A 21664-nucleotide genomic window follows, 5' to 3' on the forward strand; every position below is an offset into this window, starting at 1 on the left:
TTAAAAATTAAGAACACCTTTGGGAATACGGCCCCTGATTCCCATAAACCTCAGAAATTCTGCAGCACAATGGCCAACTTTCCTTAGTGGAAATTAGATCCCTCTCTCTCTCTCTCTCTCTCTCCGTCTTTCTTCTCTTCTCTGTCTTCTTTCTTTCTTTCTTTCTTTCTTTTTTTTTCCTCACTTTTTCTTCCTTCCCTCTCCGTCCCTCTGCATTTTGCTTTTATCCGTTTTCCACTTTTACTCAGACCTCAAATATTTGAAAGTGTGCCATTTCCCCTCTCTTTGCTAGCCGTGCTCCTCAGAAAAATGTGTCAGTTATTCTAAACACAGAGGGCTCCTCTGGAATTACAGTCACGGCTGGTAAGCTTTCAGTGTACGCACTTTTATTGCTCTCTTATACAAAGGAATCTGCTTCGTCATTTCCCCCTCACCCCATTTTTTTTTTTTACTGGAGAAATTGATCCTCTGCGTTCCCCAAAACAGCACAGTGACCTTATCACCCTGGTAAACATACCACCACATTAGACCTCCACCCGTAGCACTGAGCACTGCATGATCAAGGACCCCTGCAGCACGACTTGAGTCCTGTGTCTGAGGTGTTTGTGTATGTGTGTGGGGACAGTTCTGTGCAAAACAGAGCTCATGGCAGCTGTGAAAATACAAGTCTTGTGTAGCCTTCACCCTACTCCCTCTGTTTCTCTCTCCAGCTCATAAGCAGATACTTTTCATTCTGCGTGCTAAGATTAATATTTAAAGGTTCTACAGTCAGTTTTGGAAGAAGTATTGAGATCCTTCAAATAAGTAAAAGTAAAAAAAAATTACAATATAAAAATATGTGGTTACACGTAAAAATCTTGCGTTCAAAATGTTACTTAAATCGGCTATAATCAGTATTTTTATATTAACACTGCATCACATGATTACTATGCGAAAACCACAGATCATTATCATCTGACTCTGCAGTACCCCTTAGCTCTACTGAGCAGTTTAGTGTCTTCCAGCTCACTGTTTTGGTTTTCTGTTTTGGTTCATTGTCACTGCTATCTTAGCGTCATTTTCGGTTGCAGCGTGAAGCAGTTTTCTTTTCCAAGGTTTTTAAAAAAAAATTTTTTTAACTGTTTTTATATTGGATATTCACTCAAACACAACTTTAAATGAATGCTAATGTGTCTCTGTTGCTAAATATGAAATCCAAGAAACTGTTACTTGCTAATGACTTGCAAACTTAAAGGTGATAGTTGTGTTCATCTTGTTTCCACTGCCCCCAAGTGGCCAAAAAGAAAAATAATCATTTATCAGATGTATTGTTTTATTAGTAAAATGTACTTAAAGTATCAAAAGTAAAAGTAATCATTATACCGGCAGACTAATCTTTGTCTTTATATTAATGGATTATTATTTATTATGATTATTACTGATGTAGTGTGTTAGCATAATTTTAATGTAGCTGGTCTAGACGGTGCTAACTCTAACTATTTCCTATAAGGAAAGTTTGATATATTGTGTACTGTATTGGTAGGTTATCAATTATTGGAAATGAACAGCATATTAATATTAAATAATAACTTCACTTAGTATTGAACGTATTCTCGGGGGAATCGCACTATGCAGAAATATACTGGTATATATATATCATATATCGTGTATATATATATATATATATATATATCAGTTTGGATCTCTGATTAATAATTAATTTAATAATTACAACAAAAATTGCCATAGCAACAGTAAGAAAAAGTTGAAGAGGAGAGTTCTGTGGAGTAGAGGTTGGCAACATTGATTCTTAGGCCAGCAGTTCCACTCAAAGGCATTTATTATAAGATCACAGGGATAAAACACACAATATCATAATTAGTGAACTGTACTATATACGTATATATATATATGTGTGTGTGTGTGTGTGTGTGTGTGTGTGTGTGTGTGTGTGTGTGTGTGTGTGTGTGTGTGTGTGTGTGTCTGTGTCTGTGTCTGTGCCTATGTCAGTGGGGAAACAGACAATTGACCATTGACCACTTGCTGATTCAAAATGGCCCAAACAAGGGAGACTACAAACTAGATGGAGGTAAACAATGAAAACCACACAAGATGGCAGACTAGAGGGTGCCTGCAGAGAGGGTGTGTTTCTTTGTTTAAGGCCAATTCATGTCGGCTAAAGGTGCCAGGTTAAAAGGGTTAGCTACATGCAAGAATAGTACTGGATGTGCTATAAGAGGAACATACTAGCATCAACTTAATGATGTGGCCAACAACTTAGACAGATATTACAACAATAAAGCTCAGTGGATAAATTAACCAAATCAGTATCAGTTTCACACCCAGGTGTAAAAGGTGAAGGATTCTTGGAGACTTAAATGGGCCCCTTGGAACAAAAGAACATGTGGTCTCCATCATTTGAATGGACTGAGGCCCAACAATAGTCATCATGTCATCATATGCTCATTATAGATTTTCAAGATGTCAGTATGCAAAGTAATTGGTAAGTATAATTGTCAAAAATGTAGTGGAATTAAAAGGAAAGGATTTCCTCTAAAATATAGTAAAGTTTTGCGGCCCGATGGCGGAGTGGTTAGGGCGCGTACCACATGAGCGGATGCTCTTAGCAGCTGAGTGCTGGTTCGACTCCTGACTAGCCCGACTCTTTCCTGCATGTCATTCCCCCTCTCTCTGCCTCTTTCCTGTCACTCTCTACTGTCCTGTCAATAAAGGCAAAAAATATCTTAAAAAAAAAATAAAAAAAATATAGTAAAGTAAAAAAATATATAGTTAGAAAATAAAAAATATAAAGTGCAAGTAGTATTATATTCAAGTACAGTACTTGAGTAAATATACCACAGGAAATTCATAATTCTGGACCTTTAATAACTTTACATCTCCTTTCCTTCAGCTTTAACAATAGGTTTCTTTCTCTGACCCTTGGCTCAGACTCAGCGTGGCTGATCTGGTGTTTGAGGAAAGGAAGGAAGAGGAGGGAAATAGAGAACCGGGGAGAGGGGTATATTAATGTCTCATGTTATTCTTTTTCACTGTTTTTCTCCTCTGTCAGACCCTCCCTATGTGGTCTTGCACCACATTCAGAACAGTTCAGGGGTGTTCCAGTTTTTTCCTTCTGCAGCCTTGTCTATGTTGCAGGCTGTAAAAGTTCCACAAAATGCCTGTACGGTGCCATATGCACGCATCTAGGTGTTTGATTTTCATTGACAGGTGGGGCACTGGTCCTCTCTGTGAGCTGAGGCTCGATAAAATAAACCCAGCGGAAACCACACACCTGTCGTCGCTTAGCTACAGCTACGGCAACATCACGCTCCTCAAAGCAACAAACGGGCTGTCTCATATTCTGTCTGTCTGAGTGACTTTGAATGACAGACACGTTACCTAGATATTTGCTAATTGGAGTTGGCTGTCATCTTGTTTGTCAGTCATAGAAACTGCCCCAAGTGCAAACCTGACAAACTGGACTGTATGTGAACGTGTATGTGAGTTTGGCAGAGTCACAGAGAGCTGTTGAAGTGGCTGCTACACAGTGTTGCTGACTAAATTACTCAATCATGTGACTATGAGTCAAACCTCTCACCCAACATCACACACTCAAGTTCTGTACCAGTCAAAATGAATCAGTTCGTGCACTGAAAACACTGTTTTTGCTTCCCCCTGCACCTCCTGTGTCCTATCTCACCCCACCCACCCCCCACCCCCCACCCCCTCCTCTCTCCAGATGTGGAGCAGATGGCCATCGACTGGCTTACCGGAAACTTCTACTTTGTGGATGACGTGGACGACAGGATCTTCGTGTGTGACAAGGATGGGCAGACATGTGTCACCCTACTGGACCAGGAGCTGTACAACCCTAAAGGCATCGCCCTGGACCCCACTATGGGGTCAGTTTACAAATCTTTTTTTTTGTTTAATACATAAACACACACAAATACAGAGACGGGTACCCTATATGTATATGTGCTAGTTTTCTATATGCACTCGTGCAGAGATCCTCCTTGAAGTGCTTCATGCAAACTCATAGTCCATGAGAGCGACTGGAGTCAGACTTCTGTCATCTGTCATTGGTGGGTGTGTAGGGGTGAAGGTGAGGGGTATAAGGAGCGGTAAATAGTGATTTAGTCATAGGAGTGTTTGAGCACAAATCTCCTGATTGCATTGTGGTACACTGACTGTAGAGGTTTTGAGTGTAAAAGCATATTTTAGTTTCAACTCTTTGGTTTATAACAACACTTTCTAACTGAATTCCTGACAGTGTGTGTTTATCTCTGGTGGTGCATCCTTATGCATGAGCCTTAATGTGCGAATGTGTGCATGTGTGCACACATTTGCTTGCAGCTACATGCATCATTTTCATCCCACGCAGTTTCCTCTGCTGTAATTGGTTCTTCCAGTAACAAAGTCAGGTAGAGTCAGTGTACTTGTGTTTTTGTTGTGGTCTGCAGTGTCATTAGAGGGGGAGAAAGACAGCAGTAATAATATACTGCAAAAATCATCTTTTGTTGTGCTGTTGAATTAGTGACCACCAACCTTTCCAGAAATCCCACACTGGCTGTTTACTGTATTCACCATAAAATAAGTCAAACTGAAAGAAAATAGCATTGTTATATTTCCGTTTGGCTTCATCCACTAGGTACTGATTGTGGAATTATTTTTGTGTTATTCATTTTTCCAGGCATGTTTTTCAAAAACAAAACAAAACAAAACAAAAAAAAAAGAATGATGTTGTTTGCTAACACATTTACAAGGACTGTCACCATACTTTGTTATTTGAAGCTATAAATATGTCATAAGTTTTGTTTTGGCATCAGTGAAAAACATAAATAATGATAATGCTCTGACATTCTGCGTTTGGTTCTGAATTAGGTTTACAGTGGAAATGTGTTCCTTCATAATATAGCTAGCCTATAAAGCTGCAAATATTCAGAAAGAAACTCAAAATGTTAGGTCTTGAAAATGCTATAGGAGAGTTACTGACTCCAAGTTGAGTACCTCAGATATCATGTTTTGTCCAACCCAGATATCTTGTTTTGTATGCCCAAACCTACAGATATTCAGCATATGTTCAGCATTGTTCCTTGAAAAAATGACACAATCAATTAATCTTACAGTTCATCCATCCGTCCTCGCTCAGGTCTGATCCTTTGTTTCCACAGGAAGGTGTTTTTCACAGACTATGGTCAGATCCCCAAGGTGGAGCGCTGTGACATGGATGGTCAGAACCGTACCAAGCTCGTGGACAGTAAGATTGTGTTCCCCCATGGCATCACGCTGGACCTCGTCAGCAGGCTCGTGTACTGGGCCGATGCCTATCTGGACTACATTGAGGTGGTGGACTATGAAGGCAAGAACCGACACACCATCATCCAAGGCCTGCTGGTGAGAACAGCTGTACCGGACACACCACACTGCTATCATCTTCCATTAGCGGAAAGATAATCTCGCTTAAATTTACTGTGCTTGTGTATGCTATTCATAACACTCTAAAAACTCTAGTGTGCTTTACAGTTCCCTATATATCTATAATGCACCTTATGTTTCTCCTGTGTACTCCTGTAATGCGTTCTTGGCCAGTGAGTTATGAGCACAGAGAAGATGGTGGACATTTGGTTTTTCATTAAAGGTGCTGATTAATAGTGTTTGATACAGAGGCTGTTGATGTTGCAGCGCTGGTGAAACACAGTGGCTCTTAAACCTGTTACCATGGCTTTTACTCTGATCTGTGGAGAAGGAGCAGCTTTCATTTATTCACTGAGTCTAAGGACACACACATACACTCACACTCAATCTATTGCTTTGAGTGTGTCTGCACCTGTAATAGGGGATTAATAGATGTATGTCCCTCAGGTCAAAGTTAAAAGGAAGTGTGGTTACTGATGATGCTGAGTTTGGATGTGTGTGTTATTAAGGCCTGACTGGTCTTATTAAACTGCATGGGAAACTCTTTTGTATTAAATACAGTTCAAAGATCAAATCAAGTTTCAGAGGGTGTTGATAAGAGCAAAGGTGTTTCATGCCTGCTCACTGAGACCCCTTAGATTCATTTGGACATATTCAGTTCTGATGTTGGATTTTCACAGCCACTTGTGTGTGAAGTAGCTCACACATTTTGTTCTAATGGCTAGTGTTGGTCTGGTTTGTCTTGGCTACATCTGGGAGTAAAGGTGACACAGAGCACAAGCAGGTTTCCTAACAGTCTGATACTAATAGGTTTCCATTGACTGTATCACCTCAGCAGAGCATTGCCCTCCGACCTTGGTTAATAACTCTGTGTATCTTTCCGGCTGGCTGTGTCTCTGTATCTCTCTCGATGGCTCACTGAGCTCCTAACAGCCTGCTGTCATAGACCACACTCCCATCTCAGGTCTTATGCTGGTTCTGACACATCCTCATAGGACACTGAGTCAGTGGCCTTTTCAGATCTGATAGTACTTACATTGCTTTTCTTCCCGATTTCGTCAGATAGAAGCTAGTTTGTCCATGACCTCTGCCTTTGGAGAGCTGTGGAAACTCTAGACGTTTCATCACTTCACAATACCACTTTCTACCATGGCCACACAGAAACACTCGTTTCTGAAACACTAATTTCTGTGTGAGTGGCTGTTAAAATTGTATATCAGGACACCTCCAGAAGAGTTACAATAAACAGTTTAACCACTGTTCTACATCAGTGCACATGCTTTATTCAACAGCAGGTTACTATGGCAACAATATTTCTCCTCCGTGCTACATTACCAGTTAGGAGTCACTCGCAAAATAAAACTAATCATTGGAAAAAATGACTAAAGCAAATCTTTAAAACATGGAGGATAATTTGAACAATGCCTGTCTTGTTTTCGTGGCCAGGTGCCACAATAAGTGTGATAATAGCCTCTGAAGTGTCCTGATGTAGAAAATAAAGGATTCAGGACAATGCCACTTCACATTGAATTGTGGCATTGTTTGGATCCATGGCTGTCCATTATTTTCATATATCAGGGCACAACAGTGTGTATTCTTGTTTACAGGCATATTAACCATGGGAATGCTCACATTGCACAAGACTAAGACACTATATGAAGGTGACGCAGGAGCGCGCAACACTGGAAATTATTCTTGGAAATTTGGACATTTGCTCATCATTTGGACATTTGCTGTACTGATGTACTATAAAGCACCTGCAAATCCATTTTTGTCTTATGTTTATGCATAGCAACAGCATCAGTAGTTGGATTGTAAGAGATAGTACATTTTATTGATAACTGAGTTTTTAGTCAGACTAAGTAGTTAGTAAACTTGTATCCTAGCTGAAAGAAAGATCATGTCAAATCTCTCATAGGAAATCATGAACTGTGTTTTATAGTTCCTTTGATTCAGTGCTATCTCACTCCTTTTTTCTTTTTTCACACCTTCTTTAATCCACCATTTTTCTTTTTCTCCTTCAGATCGAGCACTTGTATGGGCTGACTGTGTTTGAAAACTACCTGTACGCCACCAACTCAGACAATGCCAACATGCAGCCTAAGACCAGTGTGATCAGGGTCAACCGCTTCAACAGCACAGACTACCAAGTAGTGACCAGGGTGGACAAGGGGGGAGCGCTGCACGTCTACCACCAGAGACGCCAGCCTCCAGGTGGGCTACGCGCACACACACAAACACACATTTGTTTATTATGCACAGCTGAATATTGTATTGATACTTAATGGTTTGACTGTATTTGCCACCTTGTTGGTGTCCAGTGCGTAGCCATGCGTGTGAGGTGGACCAGTTTGGGAAGGCTGGAGGCTGCTCTGACATCTGTCTGCTGGGAAACGGCCACAAGACCCGAACCTGCCGCTGTCGCTCTGGATTCAGCCTGGGCAGCGATGGCAAGTCCTGCAAAAGTAAGTAGGATTTCTAGTGCAATGAAACAATAATGAAACGATAATGACAATTCAGCAACTGCAAATCAACACACATTCTTCCAACTTGTCTACAAAGAAACCCCAATTGGTATTGTAAGTCTACCTGTCAAAAGACATTCACTGTAGCGGTGATTTCCAACCAGAGGGAACTTCTACAGTTGCCAGGCATGTGGAAAGACTGTTAGGTAGCTCAAGTAATTAGGAAAATTAAAAAAAAAAAACAACAACATATTGAATTGGCCATAACACAAGCAAGTGCAAGGGTCTAAATAGTTAGCTAAAAGTAATATAAAAGATAAAAGGTTTAAACAGGTAGCTAACTAAAAAAATAATGAATTAGCAGTTGAAACAGTTAGCAAATAAATTGGATAAATACTTAAATTAGACTGCCAAAGGTAGCTTAATGGATAAATAGATGTATTAAAGAACTGAATGAATGGTGAATAATTAGCTAGAAGTTAAAAGATAAATTTAAAGAACAGATAAATGGAAATAGTTAGCTAAAATGAATGGATTAACAGCTGAAATAGTCTGCTTAAAGTAATGGATGAATGGTTCAAATAGCTAATAGATAAACAGTTGAAACAGTTAGCGAAAAGTAAAAGAGAACTGGTTCAAATAGCTAAATTAATGTTAGTAGAAAAAAATAAAATCAACTGGTTCAAAAAACCATTAAATATCGACTTTTTGCCTGGAGCAGTTTTGGTAGTAGCACAGTGCAAAGTTGACCAAACCAACATCAACACTGACAGTTAAATTGTATGAAAATATTATTGTAACAATATTTACTTTTATATATAATGTAGGTGTTAATATAAGTGTGATAAAAAATAAAATCGGTTCACATGCGCTGCTATGCACTGCAGCATGGATTCAACACATCCAGAGCCGGTGTTTGCATGCTCCCAGCATAACTGCAACAATGAACATGAAAGCCACAGTGATTCAGCTCTTTTGACCTAAAGCCAAGGGCAGCCTATGAACAAAATAGCTGAGCAGCACCATAACTTAGCATGGCTCTCCACCGACCTCCCCATAAAGCTGTCAGCCTGATTCAGCTTGTTCTGAGAAGTGTTTTAATATTCTATCAGCCATTGATAGCATTATATTGATCTGCCTCCTGAGAATAGACTGTCCTTGAAAACGACACAATTGATTTAAGTAAAGCCAATCTCTCCTCCTCTTCCTCTGTCTCTCAACTGAAAATCACTTAATTTTCATTTTGGGCTTTTGCTGATCTCGCATATTGTTTACTTTTCTACTCAATACACATTATAATTAACACGCAGTTTCCCCAATAAATGCAGGTCTGAGCTACACTCTTTTGTCTTTTTGTTCTTGTGTTCCTCCAGAACCCGAACATGAGCTCTTCCTGGTCTACGGTAAGGGTCGCCCGGGGGTCATCAGGGGGATGGACATGAATGCCAAGGTGCCAGATGAGTACATGATCCCCATCGAGAATCTGATGAACCCGAGAGCTCTGGACTTTCATGCTGAGAGCGAGTTCATTTACTTTGCCGACGCCACCAGCTACATCATCGGACGACAGAAGATTGATGGAACAGAGAGAGATACCATTCTGAAAGAAGGTGGGGCAACAGAGGCTAATTTGAGAGACTTTTTGACCATCTGACCACAGATTCAAGGCAGAAAACGCCAACTTTCTGCTCTGTTTTTGACACTGAAAGGGATGACAAACAAATTATTTCATAAGCTAAAAATCTTGTTAACAGAAACAGTTTTTTTTCCCTAATGTATATTAATCTATACTACTGAGATCAAGAATTTCATTGCACCATAGTAATTTCAAGTTCAACAAAATGACTGAAAATGTTAAAAGTCAATATGACAAAATTACTCAATAATACTAATAATATAAATAACAATAAAGGTATATTTAAATATATGCATCAATAGACAGTGATCCAGTATCTGGTCAAAGCTTGTATATTCCTGATTTACCAGACTTCTGAAAACACTTAGTAGTGGGTGATGTTTACATTTGTGCTGCCGAATCAGACTTCTCACCAACGGTTTGTGTTTGTCTCAGGAATCCACACAGTCGAGGGCATAGCTGTGGACTGGATGGCTGACAACTTGTATTGGACAGATGATGGGCCTAAGAAAACCATCAGTGTGGCTCGGCTGGAAAAGGCATCACAGACCCGCAAAACCCTCATTGAGGGAAAAATGACTCACCCTCGTGCCATTGTAGTGGATCCTCTACACGGGTAAGGTGGACAAAGAGTGAGTCAAGGAGTTTGGTGTTTTCCTTCCAGAGAAAGAGGATTTAATCAATGAACTAGATCCAGAGTTGCACAGCTGAGGCAGAGCAAAAGGCGGCAGACAGGTGCAAGTTTTAGGCAGCAGGTGAAATGATGCTGACTTTGAGATGGCTGGTTAATGAAGTATGATGCATGCATGTCCGGCTGCTCTGTGACTCGTACCTCCTCATGTCTAAGTTTCACTTACATCTTTTGTCTGAGCTGTTAATTGGTTTTATTATCCCCCACTTGTTTTTTCATAGTCTCTTGTCTGTGTCTCTTCACAGAGAGCTTTTTTTAAAAAATAATTTATATCTGTGTTTTTCATTGTCACTCTGAAATGTAACATCCATTTTGACCATACTTATCACATAGTATTAGAACAGATGGAGTGTTTTGCATATTACAAGGCACATTTCCTCCACAAGCTTATTAACATACAGGCATATCTCTCTTTCACGCTTTCAAATAGCTCTTAATCTCACGGTGTATGGACGTGTCTTATTGATATGACCTCCTGGGCTCACTTGCTCTCTGAGAAACACATGCTCATAAACATGCACTCACTCTTTGGATTACAAGTGACAGGGTGATGTGTGTCCACACAATCCCCAGGGGAAAGGCACTCGCCTCCACTAATGCCTGCAATCAATCAGGCTGAGAGAGAAGAAGAAGGAGGAGGAGGAGGAGAAGTTAGTAGCGAGGAAAGGAAGAGAAAGAGACAGATGGAAAATGGATGAAAAGTTAATGCTAATGTCAGTCATATTCCAGCAGAGGGGGAATTTGTTGAGTTTTGCACAATGTTGTAGACACCCAGTGCTCACAGGTTGAGCTGAGATCAGTGGTGAAAATTGACAGGGCTTTAAGTACCTGGTGACAAACACTGGTTTGCCTGTGGGCAGATCAACTGAGAAACGCAATGGGGATGCAAAGATGTCCCCAAAAAATATCCTCCTTTTTTGTCTTGCTATCACATATGTGCACTTACGACTTACGTTCCCCTGTTGCTTCCTCAGGTGGATGTACTGGACAGACTGGGAGGAGGACCCTAAGGAGAGCAAGCGAGGCAAAATTGAGCGAGCTTGGATGGACGGCTCCAACAGGAACGTGTTCCTCACCAGTAAAACGGTGCTGTGGCCCAACGGCCTGAGTCTGGACATCCCGCAGGGCATCCTCTACTGGGTGGACGCCTACTACGACCGCATTGAGATGGTGTACCTTAACAGCTCAGAACGCAAGGTCAGAGCCCGCGATCATTATTTGACGTTATTTTACTGCAGTCTAGAGACAGAGCGGTTCAGTGGAATGAGAGCTGGAAATTACTCTGAGCAGCTGTGAGTGAGCTAATAAGGCCTGAGTTTTAGAGCAGTGGACAACTGGGTGGGTGGTCCATCACAATACACTCCAGAGTCTGTGGCTAAATTGATGATATTTTTGTTTTCAGTAGCCTGTGTGTTGGTTATATTTTGGTTTGGTGGTGTTGTTTCTAGCATTTAAAATTTATAATCCAGAAACTGGAATGTTATAGTTGATATAGAATGAATGTAATGTAAATATTTACACACAGTCTGAATATCACTGAAAAGGGCATTTTAGGGCCACTATTGCTTACAGTAATAGCGTGTAGCATCGGTAGGTACTAGTCAAATTCAATGCTAGATGTGTAGTATAAATAACTTAAATGTTAACTGGTAGAAAACAAAGGTCCATCATATCACATTTTGCCATCTTGTTGCTTTTCTCATGTCACCAGACGGTGTACGAAGGTCAGGAACTGAACCACGCCTTTGGTCTGTGCCACTACAAACACTTCTTGTTCTGGAACGAGTACCGTAGTGGCAGCATTTACAAGCTGGACACCACCACTGGCACTGCCACTCTGTTGCGCAACGAGCGACCGCCCATCTTTGAAATCCGAATGTACGATGCTCAGCAGCAGCAAGGTAACGGGCAACGCATCACACGTTCAGCCATGTATCCACATTAATACAAAACTTATGATTGTCCAAAAATGCACAGGGACATATATGAGTTGTCTTTGCATAAACAATATTATATCTCTGTCCATTCTTGCTTGTTCATCTACAGGCTCTAATGCGTGTCGTGTCTACAATGGAGGCTGCAGCAGCCTGTGTCTGGCCATACCAGGAGGCAGACAGTGTGCCTGTGCAGAAGACCAAATACTAGACCCAACTGACAACACCAGCTGCAAAGGTGGGTACAAACATGATTGCTTTGTAGCTGCATGTGTTTGTGTGCGAGACTGAAGGCTATTTCTCATGTCACTAATTTTGGACAAGATGAGTCAAGCTGTGTGACAGTGACTGTGTGTTTGCCATTAAAAAATGTCTGAACAAATGCAGACGCACCAGGGGAGGCCACAATAACAGCAGCGCAATGTAATGCACTCAAACCCTGCAGTAAGCACTGTCTTTGTGAGGACTAGAATATTCAAGTAGTTTTTGCTATGTTGCCACTAAGTTGGTAAAAAAAAAAAAAAACTGGATCTAAAGATATAATACAAATAAAATCTAAAGCAACAAGACCAGCAAAACCAACAGTTTGATTGAAATATTTACAAAGGAATTTATTGCTGCATTGTTTAACTTTTGCTGTTATTTTGTCCAGCTCATGCATGCGTTTTATTTTATGCAGCTGCTGGTCAGCTCTGCTTCCGCCTCTTATGGGTGGGGAGAATTTTGACTTATGGATTTCTAGTTTTCATATAATTTTGCTTTTCCACAAACCCCCTTCATTTTCCTTTTTGGAAACCCAAAACTCTATCCTGCTCCTTTCAATGTCCTCAGTGATCTCTTTTTCACTTTCCTTTTACTCCTCTACTTCTCCCTCCACAGCCAACCCGTCTTACGTGCCCCCTCCTCAGTGCCAGCCTGGAGAGTTTGCTTGTAAGAACAACCGCTGCATCCAGGAGCGCTGGAAGTGTGACGGAGACAATGACTGTCTGGACAACAGCGATGAGGCTCCTGAGCTGTGCCGTGAGTTACTGCACGCACTCTCTCACACACACACACACACACACACGCACTAACATGGTTTCCAAACTACTACCCCTCCTGTTGGTACTGAGTCAGATGACCTCTGGCGGTCTGAATTTGACGGTCTGGTGAAGCCAGAATGAAATGAGAGCGCAGACTGTGAATCGTGTGAGTGTGAGTGTTTATATGCGCTAATTGTGTGTATATGCGAGTACACAGTATGTGAGTGTGTATGCAAGGAGGAATGTGGCAATGTCTGTGAGTCTGGAAAAGCTCTCCGTATGCTTGTCTGTGTGTCTGTGGTCGAAGTGCAGACACGTTCCCATTCCTGACAAAACAAAAATCCAGTCCAGAGCAGCTAGAATATCTGCCCTCTCTTACACTCATTTGCACGTCACAACTCTCCACTCTTTCACCTTTCCATTCCTCACCCCCCCCCCCCCCACCCCCCCACCCCTCCCACCCCCCCACCCCCCCACCCCCAATCCCCACACCGCCCTACCCCCCCCACCCCAACAGCTTCTCATTTTCCTTCTTGACACTCTATGCGGCCTTTCTTCTCTCCAGACCAGCACACTTGCCCCACAGACAGATTTAAGTGCAAGAACAACCGCTGCATCCCTCTGCGCTGGCTGTGTGACGGGGACAACGACTGTGGGAACGACGAGGACGAATCGAACACCACCTGTTCAGGTACACAAACAAACCATATGGAAATCTGACAGGCGCTTTTTGTTATTCGCATGTGACCAGAGCTCCGCCTTGTTGTCTTTCAGCTCGTACCTGCCCGCCTAATCAGTACTCATGTGCGAGTGGGCGCTGCATCCCTCTTTCGTGGACATGTGACCTGGATGATGACTGTGGTGATCGGTCAGATGAGCCTGCGTCCTGTGGTTGGTCAACTTATTCTCACACCACACAGTAGCTACAGGCTGGTTTATGGCTGTTTGTAGAGGTCGTGTTGACATCTGAGCGTGCGGTTTTCAGAGGTATAAGTAGCAACATGTCTAAACTCTTGTTCTGTCCACAGCCTACCCGACATGTTTCCCCCTCACCCAATTTACCTGCAACAACGGACGCTGCATCAACATTAACTGGCGCTGTGATAATGGTTAGTGTCACCTCTTTATTCTCTCCTCTTCCTCTCCAGTGTGGCAACTCCTCGCCTCTGTTGTGTCACAGTTTGCAGTTCATGTTTTGCCACCGGCCCCATATTAGCATACACTCCTCTTTTCGTCATGTTTTTTCTTTCTTTCCTGCCGTGTGTTGTTCTGTGTTATTGGTTTTGTCGTTCCGTGTTGTGCCGTTAGCCCACTCTGCTGTCTTCCCTTGGTTCTGTCTTTCAGAAAAGGATTGTGGGGACGGCTCTGATGAGTTGAATTGTCCAAACCTGACCGGTTAGTGCATAGATCAACATGCACCATAACAGCCATGACGCTAGCCTAGCTCTAGGACTGGAAACAGAAACAGTTTAGTGCCGCTTTTCTGCTAACTGAACATGGCCACAGGCTGAGGCCAATACTGCTGCCCTTCATTTAGTCTGCTGCACACAGGTTTGAAGCTAAATTAGACCTGATAAATTGTAAGTGCATTACTCAGTCAGCCAAATACATGGAAAGCTGAAAGTGCAGTTACTGTGTTAGCAATCAAATTAATGAAACTCAATTTAATTCAATATAGATTTAATAGGCTGCCAGGTTAAATGATAAAAGGAGTTTAACCACAGAGTATATTATCTCTCCTTAATGACTATGAAATGAACTACTGTAAAATGTGATAAAAGTTATACATTAGTTTGCCCGTTAACATTATTATGGGCATAAAGGTGCTTATGATGCTCTGCTGCCAAGCTCAATGTATCAGCGCTGGGTACATTCCCTCATGGTGCATGGTGTGATCTATGCAGTTTCTGTCATTATTTTAACTCTTATCTCTCATATTGTATTTCATTTGTATTCCATAGTTTTTACAGTCACTGTGGTAATTGTGAAAAAGGACAAGCAATTACTGTCTGCATATTGAAACATATGTTTTTTTCCCCCCTTTGGGGCAATGGGCGCCTCATAATGTGAGAGAGTGGGTGTTGTTTGACGGTGTTTGTTTTTCAGATAATGACTGCGGGGACAACAGTGATGAGGCAGGCTGTAGTCACTCCTGCTCCAGCGCTCAGTTCAAATGTAACAGCGGCCGCTGTATCCCAGATTACTGGACATGTGATGGAGATAACGACTGTGGGGACTACAGCGACGAGACCCACGCAAACTGCACCAATCAGGGTCAGTGTCTTAACCTGCTGATCAGATGATGTTTGCCAAGCAAATAATTGTAGGAAAGAAATAAGAAATAAGGGATTATAAGAAATCCTTTCAAAACTATTTTTTTCCAGTTACAGTGGTCTTGAATCTTTCACACCTTTTTTTTTTTTTTAATCAGTCTGGCATGAGTTGGGTTATCAAGTAAAGATGTTGTTCCTTAAGTCTGTATTTACGTTTTCAGCCCACACCAGCTGGTTTCACCTTGAAGTTTCTGTCCTTGTTAATGCAGCTCACCTGCAGCAGGACGCCAAACCCTGAAATTACAACCACTGAAGTCATTTAAATGTCACTACCTGGTATTGTTTAATTGTGCATTAAACTAAGGAAAGACTTATCACAGTAGCAGTCATTTATGGCACGATTACAGTCCACCTTGATGTGCAGAACCTGAATAAAATCAGAAAAGAAATGCACAGACCTGAAGAATATAGTCTGTAGAAATATGAGTTACTGCATCTGATGGGACAGACTGCAGCTGACACCAGCCTCCGACACACCCTCCACCCTGATCCTAACTTGTGCAACTGTGCACACTTGGACATGAAAATACCAAGAGAGGTTGCACACAATGTATTGAGTACTCTGCATTCGATTCCATGAAATATGGAATCTTGTCAGCGAGAATTACTTCCAGTGACTAGTCAATAGTAAAATCTAAAGCTAACATTAAAAGCCACTATTCACAAACAAATTGCCACTGGTACTTTTTTATAGTACTCATGAACATGCACAGCTGTGACAGGCGGCTGTTATTATATGATGGTGGGTGCTTGCATCTTTACATCATTCTGACATTTATTCTGTGAAGTGGAATCCACACAAAAATCATAGCTAGTATTAACATTTCAGTCAGCAGATGTAATAGGTCCCTATTAGTCACACAGGCACCAGTCTAATGGGTATCACCACTGACACCTAATAACTCCTGCGAGTCGTTTAAAGTGGCTGATATAATAAATGTCCTTTTTAAAATATCAACACGTGATATAAATATACCTACTTATAATTATTCATTGGTAATTATGTTTCTATAACAGCGGAGCAATAATAAAATGGTTCACTGTCAGCTGTGGTTTATGACTAAAACAATGACCTTGTGAATGCATACTTGAATCTGTTCAGCCTCTCATGTTGCTAAGACTTGTTGCTACCCAGAATTCTAACAGACAGCTCATTAGTTTTGGTTTTCTTGTTTGTATTTCGATGTTGCACATCATCTCTGCTCAAGGCTGCGTGTCCTGATTTGATTTAAGCAGGCAACTACTCCAGACAGTGTCATTTTTTGAGTCGCGTGATGTCTTTCTCTCCACAGCCACACGTCCTCCTGGGGGTTGTCACACAGATGAGTTTCAGTGTCGAATGGACGGTCTGTGCATCCCTTTGCGTTGGCGCTGTGATGGCGACACTGACTGCATGGACCTGAGCGATGAGAAGAACTGTGAGGGTGTAACACACATGTGTGATCCAGCTGTCAAGTTTGGCTGCAAGGACTCTGGTGAGGAGGCCATAGTTCAAATTAAGAAGTGTGTGAAATACATAAAGTTATTTTTAAAGTAACCCTGCCTTGTGTCCGCAGCACGCTGTATCAGCAAAGCCTGGGTGTGTGATGGTGACAGTGACTGTGAGGACAACTCAGATGAGGACAATTGTGAAGCGCTGGTGTGTAAGCTCTCTCACCATGTGTGCGCCAACGACTCCACCATCTGTCTGCCTTCAGAGAAACTTTGTGATGGCAAAGACGACTGCCCAGATGGCTCTGATGAGAAACTCTGTGGTAAGAGACAACAGCACCCAGGCTATGTTTCAGTACAGGGAGCATCAGAACAGCAAGAAAAAGTCTGCATCTTAAATGAGGGCTTCAGTGGTTTGATAACGGTTCTTTGTATTTGTCCCTTGCGTCAGCCATCTTCTGATTTTCTGTGTTTTACAGACCTGTGCTCACTGGACAATGGCGACTGCAGCCATAACTGCACAGTGGCCCCTGGTGAGGGTGTGATCTGTTCCTGTCCACTGGGCATGGAGTTAGGGCCTGACAACAAGACCTGTCAGATCCAGAGCTTCTGTGCCAAACACCTTAAGTGCAGCCAGCGCTGTGAACAGGACAAGTTCAGTGTGAAATGCTCGTGTTACGAGGGCTGGGAACTGGAGCCTGACATGGAGAACTGCAAGAGTACAGGTAAGGGACAGAGGAAACGGTACAAGAGGAGTGAACAGTTGAGGAGAGTCAAAAGACATTAGTGAAGAGGCTGAGCGTTTGATTGATAGTGGTTACACAGTAGGGAAGGAAGTCAGAGAAGTTACTGGGTTCTGGGCTTTGTCAGGGTTCAGACTGGAGAATCAAGCGAAATATGTGATACTCACTTGGCCAATAGACAGAGCATTGGAGCCAGAGAAGAGGCAGAGCTTAAATGTCATTCTCTAAGAAAACAAAAAAGGGACCTGGACATTGGTTTCTAGCTGTCATTATTATTTAATGAAATGAATCTTAAATGTTAAAGTATAAAGTGAAGAGGATCAGTCCATTTTATTAAAGTCAGCAAGAGGGTAGGAGTGAAAAACAGAAACCACTCAGTCACATTGAATCATCTTTCAATTTTATCATTGACATAAAGAATCGAGTTCTCTTCCTGCAGCAACTAGAAATGAGGAAACATGAATTTATGATTGTGGTCTTCAGTGCCAGGTCTAGAAACCAGAGACTAGAACCCAGCACCCTGTCATTCATCCTGCTGCCTGTCTGGCTGCCTGTTAGGTACAGATAACTCCTGTCTTATTTACTCTGCGTTTTAATTACCCAGGATTAGAGCCACTTTCAACACAGCCCCTCTCTCACTGGACAAGTCACACACTGCAGTGGAACATGGCTGTGATTTTTTTCCAGCAGAGCTGGTCTGCAGGAGTTTAACTAACAATTCCACAGCGACACCGCACGTGGTTTTAACCCTTTACCATCTGGTTGCTTCTCCTTTTTAAGTGGCCTCTGATCTTTTCTCTTCATGTCCACAGATCCTTTCAAACCCTTCATCATCTTCTCAAACCGCCACGAGATCCGCCGCATTGATCTGAATAAGGGAGAGTTCAGTGTCTTGGTGCCGGGCCTAAGAAACACCATCGCCCTTGACTTCCATCTCAGCCAGAGCGCCCTGTATTGGACTGATGTGGTGGAGGATAAGATCTATCGTGGGAAGCTGTCCGAGAATGGAGGTGAGCGATTGCAACAAAGTCAAGATACATTATAGATACATGATTTAGGTTTTGACAAAAAAAATTGAGGTCCACTGTATTTCTTTTGGGGCTTTCTACCACATCACATGGTCTTCATCAGTGGATAGGGATTAAAGTTACATTAATGGACATCGGGGGATTAATATTTCTGATTATGACAACACCATTAAAATCAAGATAAATATTTAGACATCAAATTTGCAATACATGTGGCTTTTTGTTAAAAGATATGAAGCATTTACTATGAAGCGCATGTTACCGTCCTGGATTTTATTGGATTCAAGGGACTTTTATGAGTCATAAAACTTTAATCTTTAAATACAGCATTGCACACCGGGGAAAAACACTGTAATTCCTTTGAGGTGAACCCTTTGTACTTCATGCAGTTTCACTGAGACTTCATTTTGAGACTGCCTCCCAGACAAGAATATTCAATAAAACATGTAAAATTGCAGCATGTAAAGCTACACTGTTGGTCCTGGTGCTCTGGCTTCTTGTGACCAGAAAATAAGATATGGCAAAACAAACCCTATCATCAGTGCAGCAGTAATAGTGAGCAGGTCCACGCTGAAGTCATGTTACATTTATGTGGATTTGTCTGTGCATGTGGTTGTTGTGTGCGGCATTTACAAGGCCCAGCCAAAAGCCTACATTCAGCAAGTGTGTGTTTTCATTGCTGCAGACAGGATAATGACTCAACACAAATAATTAGACATGTCCCTCTGATTAGGGATCCAATGGAAAATGAAAGGGTTTGAATGAGGCTGGAAAATGTCTCTTTAGCCCTGTGAGACAGCACATATTTAGATTATATAAGGCCCATTGGTATTGCAGTAACACACCCTGCTGTGCCACGACTGTATTTATTTATGCTTTCGTTTATTGCAACTAACATGTTTTCTCCCCAACACAACGTCTAGTCATTTGATTAAAGGAATTATGGTTTGTGTTGCAATGATAGCTTTGAATCCAAATAGCTTGATTACATTTACATAATTTGTAAATATTGAAGCAAAACGGATCACTGCTTTTTGTTACAGTACAATCTGAAATGTTGCCATCAGCAAATCCCAGTCTTTGAAGCCTTTATCCATACATATTAGAATACTGTGTAAATTCATTAAGAAACTTAAGTGCCCAAAGGGGATGTTTATTTTATTGAGTAGCAAGATGAAATATGATTATATCAGATGTCTCAGTTGTATCAGTTTTAGACAAAAAAGGGTGATACAAAAACATTTTTAACCAATGTAGTGGTTATAGATAGATAGATAGACAGATAGATAGATAGATAGATAGATAGATAGATAGATAGATAGATAGATAGATAGATAGATAGATAGATAGATAGATAGATCACAGAGTAACATACAAAACAAAACAAGGTGTTTGACCGTCTCCTCCTGTCTTTTTTTTGCAGCTTTAACCAGCTTTGATGTGGTAATCCAGTATGGGCTGGCTACCCCTGAGGGTCTGGCAGTGGACTGGATAGCAGGAAACATTTACTGGGTGGAAAGCAACCTGGATCAGATAGAGGTAGCCAAGTTGGATGGCACCATGAGGACCACACTGCTAGCTGGGGAGGTGGAGCACCCTCGAGCTATTGCCCTTGACCCCCGGGACGGGTAACAACCGTTGTGCTTACACTATCTCCTGCTCATATCAAACAAAAACTAATTTACACCAATTTAAAGGCTAAATGTTTTGGCACTGTAATTGTTGGGCTGGCTTTACACACTGATCCTGCACCTATTGTACCATATTGTTTGACTAACTGCTTGTCCATGTTGTGACATGACGCTGCAGGATCCTCTTCTGGACAGACTGGGATGCCAGCTTGCCGAGGATTGAAGCTGCATCCATGAGTGGAGAAGGCAGAAAGACCATCCATAAGGAAACTGGCAATGGAGGCTGGCCAAATGGACTCACTGTGGATTATCTAGAGCGCCGCATCCTCTGGATCGATGCCAGGTATTACAGAGGGCACAGACATGAACACACTCACAGCAACATCCTAGTTTGATGCTCATACAGTATCTTTTAGCTATACCCTGAAATGTAACTGAAAATTGTGTTGTACTTAGATCTGACGCCATTTATTCAGCCAAGTATGATGGCTCTGGGCTTATCGAGGTTCTGAGGGGACATGAGTATCTGTCGCATCCCTTTGCGGTCACCATGTATGGTGGAGAGGTGTACTGGACAGACTGGAGGACCAACACCCTGGCCAAGGCAAACAAGTGGACCGGGAGCAATGTCACTGTAGTCCAAAGAACCAACACGCAACCTTTTGACCTCCAAGTCTACCATCCATCCAGACAGCCGCAGGGTGAGAAACACACAGATGCAACTGCAGTTTGAAGTATTGCTACAGAAAAGCTTGAACCAACTAGTTTGTTTGCTTGCAGCTGGTATATCCTTTTTGAGAACGAAAACTCTGGTCAAGCTTGCAAAAACATATTTAAGTACACACTAATTTATTGTTTTTTACTTTTCTATACTTGCATCTCCCCAGCTCCTAACCCATGTGCGGCTAAAGATGGCAAGGAGCCCTGCTCTCATCTGTGTCTCATCAACTACAATCAGACGTTCTCGTGTGCCTGCCCTCACCTCATGAAACTGGGCCCTGACAAACGCACTTGCTATGGTAAGCATGAACACACACCGTGGATAGATGCAGTTACTATAGAAAACATACTCTTTGATTCCCCTCTGAGCTGCTTGTCTTGGCAAAACTCTTGTTGAATACCACAGTGTAATCCCTGTCCTTACAGACTTGTTTATTTCCATTTGTGTGTATGTGTGTGTGAAAGAGAGAGAGAGAGAGAGAGAGAGAGAGAGAGAGAGAGAGAGGATTAAACAATGTAGACTTTTTTCACTTTGAGGTGCTACTGCTGTGACAGCTTTGGAGCGTATTGAAGTGTCTGTCCATGAACAGTGGGCCTGTTTATTCAGTTTGTGAGTTTAGTATTCAGGGCAGC

General features: G+C 41.9%; 1 protein-coding gene across 1 annotated transcript in view; it reads left to right on the forward strand.

The window, feature by feature from the left end:
• Nucleotides 1–21664, forward strand: part of LOC139630548 (low-density lipoprotein receptor-related protein 1-like) — an 89384-nt gene that overhangs the window by 37927 nt on the left and 29793 nt on the right. Inside the window, exons 7-28 of the mRNA XM_071494112.1 lie at nt 3719–3881; nt 5154–5376; nt 7422–7611; nt 7719–7862; nt 9236–9472; nt 9934–10114; nt 11164–11386; nt 11901–12090; nt 12236–12361; nt 13003–13143; nt 13711–13836; nt 13920–14036; nt 14174–14254; nt 15252–15419; nt 16771–16953; nt 17035–17232; nt 17389–17634; nt 18465–18662; nt 20104–20308; nt 20490–20654; nt 20768–21012; nt 21199–21330. Of these exons, the coding sequence (XP_071350213.1) occupies nt 3719–3881; nt 5154–5376; nt 7422–7611; nt 7719–7862; nt 9236–9472; nt 9934–10114; nt 11164–11386; nt 11901–12090; nt 12236–12361; nt 13003–13143; nt 13711–13836; nt 13920–14036; nt 14174–14254; nt 15252–15419; nt 16771–16953; nt 17035–17232; nt 17389–17634; nt 18465–18662; nt 20104–20308; nt 20490–20654; nt 20768–21012; nt 21199–21330 (3882 nt within the window). The remainder of the gene's footprint in view (nt 1–3718; nt 3882–5153; nt 5377–7421; nt 7612–7718; nt 7863–9235; nt 9473–9933; nt 10115–11163; nt 11387–11900; nt 12091–12235; nt 12362–13002; nt 13144–13710; nt 13837–13919; nt 14037–14173; nt 14255–15251; nt 15420–16770; nt 16954–17034; nt 17233–17388; nt 17635–18464; nt 18663–20103; nt 20309–20489; nt 20655–20767; nt 21013–21198; nt 21331–21664) is intronic.

The sequence above is a fragment of the Trachinotus anak genome, unplaced genomic scaffold (genome assembly GCF_046630095.1).
Source record: "Trachinotus anak isolate AG129_WGS33_773 ecotype Australia unplaced genomic scaffold, CSIRO_AGI_Tana_v1 ptg000013l, whole genome shotgun sequence".
In the NCBI taxonomy this organism is placed as follows: domain Eukaryota; kingdom Metazoa; phylum Chordata; class Actinopteri; order Carangiformes; family Carangidae; genus Trachinotus; species Trachinotus anak.